The 5,444-nt window shown below is 34.1% G+C and overlaps 1 protein-coding gene across 1 annotated transcript; it reads right to left on the bottom strand.

Annotated features, from left to right (window-relative positions):
- Nucleotides 1-754: 754 nt before the first annotated feature.
- LOC120075932 (thioredoxin domain-containing protein PLP3B-like) lies at nucleotides 755-4,024 on the bottom strand. Its single transcript, XM_039029684.2, has 8 exons — nucleotides 3,416-4,024; nucleotides 2,358-2,432; nucleotides 2,231-2,278; nucleotides 1,776-1,918; nucleotides 1,617-1,689; nucleotides 1,441-1,502; nucleotides 1,078-1,175; nucleotides 755-1,005 (listed from the first exon to the last, which is right to left on the bottom strand). The coding sequence occupies exons 1-8, from the start codon at nucleotides 3,497-3,499 to the stop codon at nucleotides 905-907; spliced, it is 684 nt and encodes a 227-aa protein (XP_038885612.1). The 5' UTR covers nucleotides 3,500-4,024; the 3' UTR covers nucleotides 755-904.
- Between the last annotated feature and the right edge of the window lie 1,420 nt (nucleotides 4,025-5,444).

A 5,444-nucleotide genomic window follows, 5' to 3' on the forward strand; every position in this document is an offset into this window, starting at 1 on the left:
CAAATCTGCAAGCTTAGCAAATTTTTTTTTTTTACTTGTATTTAGAAATAATCACACTATAATTTTTCTGGCTAGATTAATGAATTTTCTTTATAGGAAGAATTTTGTTGAAGTAATTTTTAGCTAATTTTAAGTGGAATAAAGTAAAAACATAGCCACAAATCAATAACAACAACAACAAACAACAAACAAAGCCCTTCTAGTGGTTTGGCTCAATTTTTCATAAGATAATAGAAAGCTCATTTTTATTTTCAGTTTGGTTCAATTATTGTATTTTAAAAGCCAATGGAAACCATACTAAATCGAAACCTATATATAACTATTGAAAATAGGTGCACAGACAAGTAATTACTAAACCAAAAAAACCGAACTAACCATGACTCTAAAGTTTAGAAATATAAATTAATATTTATCAATAAAATAATATTATATTGAGGACTACAAATATTAACTACTAGAACTCATTAAAATGATACTCCGAGATAATTAAGAAAGTTATCTTCCCTTTAATTCAATATTATGTATTCTACCAACATGACCATTGCTCAACTGGCATAAAGATCACCATAAATCTCGAGATTAGAAATTCGATTCACTCATTTCACGTATTTATAATTTTTTTTTAAAAAAAAACATTTTTTCTTCCTTTCTAGATTTCTTCTAGGACTCTGATTAAACCAGTATTCAATTTTAGGTAGTCTTATTCGTGAGCATATATTGAACAAACTAGTTCATTAAAGATATAATCAAGAACTAATGTAATGATTTTATCAATGCCATTACGATTATCATGGTTTTAACTTCAATGTCAATGGCTTGTTAAAATATGTTTAATACGAGAGTTCACTCACAAAATACATAACATGTTCTTTATAATTCAATGGAGAATGGCAAACTCCGTCGCCTAGTCTGAGTCAGAATCAACGGTGGCAGAAGATCTCACTGACCTTCGCCTACTTTCATCGTACTCGTCTTCCTCTTCATCTTTTTTCTCACTGATGATACCTATATATTCCATCTTTGGTCAGAAAACGCCATAAATGAGAGTTAATATAACACATCTTATAGAAACATCACCTTTCTTTGTCAATAAAATTTCCAGTGTCTTTGTACTGAAATCATCTTTTCCACCTAAATCTTGGAAGCCAACAAGCCTATCTATAGCAATGCCTTTCCTGCAACCAAGAACCAAGATTCTTCAAAGCAGATTCTTACACACAACCCACCAGACTTGGAACTAAATATAAACAAATGCCTTTTTAGCTTTCTAAACAACTACTCAAGCCACGTTATCACTATCCAAGTATCCAGGGATGTCTTTTACATTATTCCCTTTTCTTTTGACTTATTAGCAACCAACAGAATGCGCTACCTGTATGCCTTTCACTAACTAGAAAGGCATGACAACAAGAATCAATGGACCAAGGAATTGATGTTTACCTGAAGAGAACAACGCAAGGCAAAGTCTTGATTCCAAGTTTAGTAACAAAGAAGGGTGCATTCTGCAATTTTCTTTCAGATAATTAGCCCCTACAAGTTCTTCACCAGGACAAACTTTCACAACAAATGGTTTAAAAAGAGCAGATATTGCTGTAAAAATAACAATTTATACCAACCTCCGCATCAAGCTTGATGAATTTTGTGTCTAAATGTATTGGTGCAAGAGTCTTTAGATGCTTATCCATAATCCTATGAAAGAATGATCCAATATGAGACTTTTACAATATACATGCATAATGATTGGATTAGTAAGGGATTCAAATTCAAAGATTTACTTGCACCGATAGAATTCATGATGATAGAAGTGGCAAATCACTTTTTCACTCCCAGTGACTTCTCCCAAAAAGTCTCCCTCTGTTATTTCTCTGTATTCTCCATGCCCTTGTCTCTTCATTGATTCTCTCTTCTCAGCTTCCTTCTGCTCAAACAAATGATAATGTAAATGCATGGCCTATTTGGGAAAGTTGGCACCAAACTGAAAATCACAATGAATCCTGACACATTAAAATCATGATGAACTGTGCATACGGGAAAAAACAGTTAGTTAAAGGCCAACGGTTTGGTAAACATGACTCAAAGTCTCAAGTTTCAAATTAATGGGACCTTAAAAAAGAAAAAACATTTTTTTGAGTCTTTGAGAACCTAACTTGACGGCCCATGCAGTACTGCAAACTGCAGATGATGATGATAGTAATGGAGCATGTATAAACAATTACACACAAACTCAGACCTTGAGGGCTGCAATTCTATCTGCATGCAGTTTTTCCAGCTCTGGATCCTGACCCAGGTAAGCAAACATTAGTGAAAATCACGAGCAATAGTTTGCAGTGTGGAAGGACCCCAATCATTAAACCTACATCCATCAACTCATCAAGGTCAACTTCCTCATTGTTAGAGCTTGATGCCTGAGCCTTCCCTTGAGCAAGCAATTCCTGTAAAGTCCATAAATATATTCATGAAACCAACAAAAACTACAATCCTACTACATGGATCTCAATGATTCCCAATTATCCACAAGAAGTATCAATGTCCTGAATGCAATTTTCTCTGTAAGAACTAAGAAGCATCCTTTACCAAAAGATTTTTAAGAAAAGAAAAGTCGGAGGATGAGATCCCAAAGAATCAATGTTTCCACATCAAGAATAAATGTAAAGCCCAAAATCGCTAAGGTCACTGTTATGATGGACATGTAAAAGGGGGGAAATTTTAGTAGAGGGAAAGCAATGGTTGAATCCACAAAAATTTTGTTACAGGATTTCTGAGAGAATCACGCTTTTGGAATCCAGTAGAAATCTATATATGGACCACAGGGATAGAGGGCATTTTGAGTTCAATCTTAGAAACCAGTAAGTTTTTATGAAACAAAATTTTGAAGAAACATACCACAACATACTCATCCTTCACTACTACTTTCAAACAAATCGAGCCAACATAAAAAGAATCAAAGGTCAGCATCATATAATGCAATCTCATTCATCAAACTATCCTTCTCTGATTAAACCAGAGGTTAACTAAAACAACACCCTTGTTCAGAAGTGTAGCACATTTAAAAAAATGGGAAAACTAATGCTGCATTGTATTTGATAAGGCTAAACTATACCAAAAGAGTATAATAGCTTGACCCCCAGTTCTGTAATTATGCACAGAGTAATTTGATAGTTGGTGAAGAAAAACACAAAAGGAAGAAGAATCAACTGATTAAATACAGAAGATATGTCTAGTTTGCAGATCAATAAACTGAAGCTAAAGTAACAGATGATATGTTAATGTTTTCCTAAAAATAAACTACAAGAATCACACATAAATATAACCCGATCGCAATCCATATCTCAATATGATGCTGGAAAAACAGATCTAAATACAAAATTTGGATAAACAACACCACTTTGCAGAGGGGGATTGATGGTACAAATACCTTTTGATAATCACGAGCAGCAGCAGCCATTACATTTCCAAATGCTAAATTTGAAAGGGTCGACTTAACGGAGTTCGGATCCATCTCAACCCTGTGTATCCAAAAGATCAAAGAAGGAAAAGATATGAAGAGAAGAAACACAAATTTCAGTAGAATGTGCCGGCGAGCGGAAACGACCAGAAGAACGCTGGGGAGTGAGAGAAATGAACGATGACGGTGGAAGCGGCACAAGCGGAAGAAAGAAGACAGTGGCAGCGGTAGGAGGGGAAGAAAGACAGTCACGGCGGTGTGGTGCACAGATGACCGGCTTATTTTATTTAACAAAAAAGTAGTAGGGTTTTTCTCTTTTTTCTTTTTTGGAAGAACTTCTTAATTGTTTTTTTTTTTTAAGTTTTTTTAGATTAATTATCTTTTTATTTGGTACTAGTATCGTTCAGATTATGATTGTTTGAAGAAATGTGGAAGTGCATGTAAATTATCACTGAATTACGAGGAAGTGTACATAAATTATCACTAAATTACTTTGACTCTTACATATATAGATCAATAAACTAATTAGGGACCTAATATATTTATCAGTTACCAAGCCTAATTGATTTTTTAGAGTACAAAGAGAAACGAAAAAAAAAAAGGTGACAACCAACCAATAATAAAGAATTCATCCATTGAGAAAGTCAATATAGACAAAATCACCCTTGAAAAAGAGTGAATTTCAAAAACACCACAAGCTAGTACAGATGATAGTGATAAGAGTAAAAGCAAAAGGGACAGAAGTAAAAAGTAAAGAGATGCATATAGAGATTTGTTAACCCAATTCGGTGAAATCACACGTACGTCTAAGAGGTTTTCTGCTTAGGTGAAAAGAGATCCACTAGAATGTAACTTAGTTTTACAACATATACTTCAACTAAGATTACATAGAGTCAGTTTACTCATAACTGAATACTAGCGAGCAAGTTAGGCTCCTCCTAACACTGATATTACTTACGATGAGTCTGCAGACTTAGGCTCCCCCTAAATCTGATGCCAATTGAAAGAACGCTTAACCAACACTCTGTCATTATACTACGAAGAATCTACTTGGTCAGTCCAAGCTTTAAAGAAGCGAACTACTTCTTTTTCAGATTAAGCAACAACACTGAATGCACGAAAAATTTCTGAATTAATGTTGTTCGATTCACCATAATAAGAATACGACTTGCCCTAAAAACCATGCAGAAGCCACAAATAAAAGCAAGCCATATATAAGGTTCCCACCAACGACAATAACACAAGTAAAGAAAATATCACCCCAGCAAATCTTCCACCAATAAAGAAAGAATATTCGCACCAAATCAGCAACAAAATATCTAACATAATAAAAGAAAATATTATATGCCAACCAATAACGTAACAAGCTCCCTATTTGGCATAATCTTTTATTGGCAAACCAACCAGACATGCCATGAGAAGGAAACAAAACGCGTCATTTCATATTAATCAAATAAAAGAACCAGCCAAACTAGAAAAAAAAAAAACAAAAAAAAGAGAGGGAGAGAGAGAACAAGAATAAGAATAGCCCAAGATAGAAAAAAAAAAAAAAAACCATAAGAACAACCAAACTAAACAAAAAAACCAAACCCAAACATCTCCCCCCTTTTGCCAAGAAGAAAATCAATTAGACGGTGGGGACTAAGAAGATAAAGCAGCATCGGATTGCGGTAGTACCATATTGGGATTAGTGTCCTAATTCTCCTAGTAGTTTCGTAGTTTGTAAACACTATGTAAACATATTGTTATTAATAAAATAAATGTTATTTTATAAGCATTTACTCAATTCAATAAACTAAGATCCATAGTTATTTCATGTAATTTAAGCATGTATGTGGAGACATACAAGTGGATCATGCCTTAAGTAATAACCTAAATGGTCTATAGTATAAGGATAAAGGAGGGATACCTTATCCTGGTGACACTATGGATACGATCCACTTTATAGATGTTACAACTGTTGTAAAGTGCTACAAATGGTTTGATCTTGACCATTCAT

Source organism: Benincasa hispida, chromosome 4 (genome assembly GCF_027475165.1).
Source record: "Benincasa hispida cultivar pf3 chromosome 4, pf3_genome.v1.1, whole genome shotgun sequence".
Lineage (NCBI taxonomy): Eukaryota > Viridiplantae > Streptophyta > Magnoliopsida > Cucurbitales > Cucurbitaceae > Benincasa > Benincasa hispida.

What these genes read in the sequence shown, in the direction of transcription:
- LOC120075932 (XM_039029684.2), bottom strand. Translation starts at nt 3,499, where the DNA reads ATGGATCCGAACTCCGTTAAGTCGACCCTTTCAAATTTAGCATTTGGA. An exon ending in ATAGAATTGCAGCCCTCAAG is followed by an intron (nt 1,919 to 2,230) that starts GTCTGAGTTTGT and finishes TTGTTTGAGCAG; the next exon opens with AAGGAAGCTGAGAAGAGAGA. An exon ending in CCTTGCGTTGTTCTCTTCAG is followed by an intron (nt 1,176 to 1,440) that starts GTAAACATCAAT and finishes TCTTGGTTGCAG; the next exon opens with GAAAGGCATTGCTATAGATA.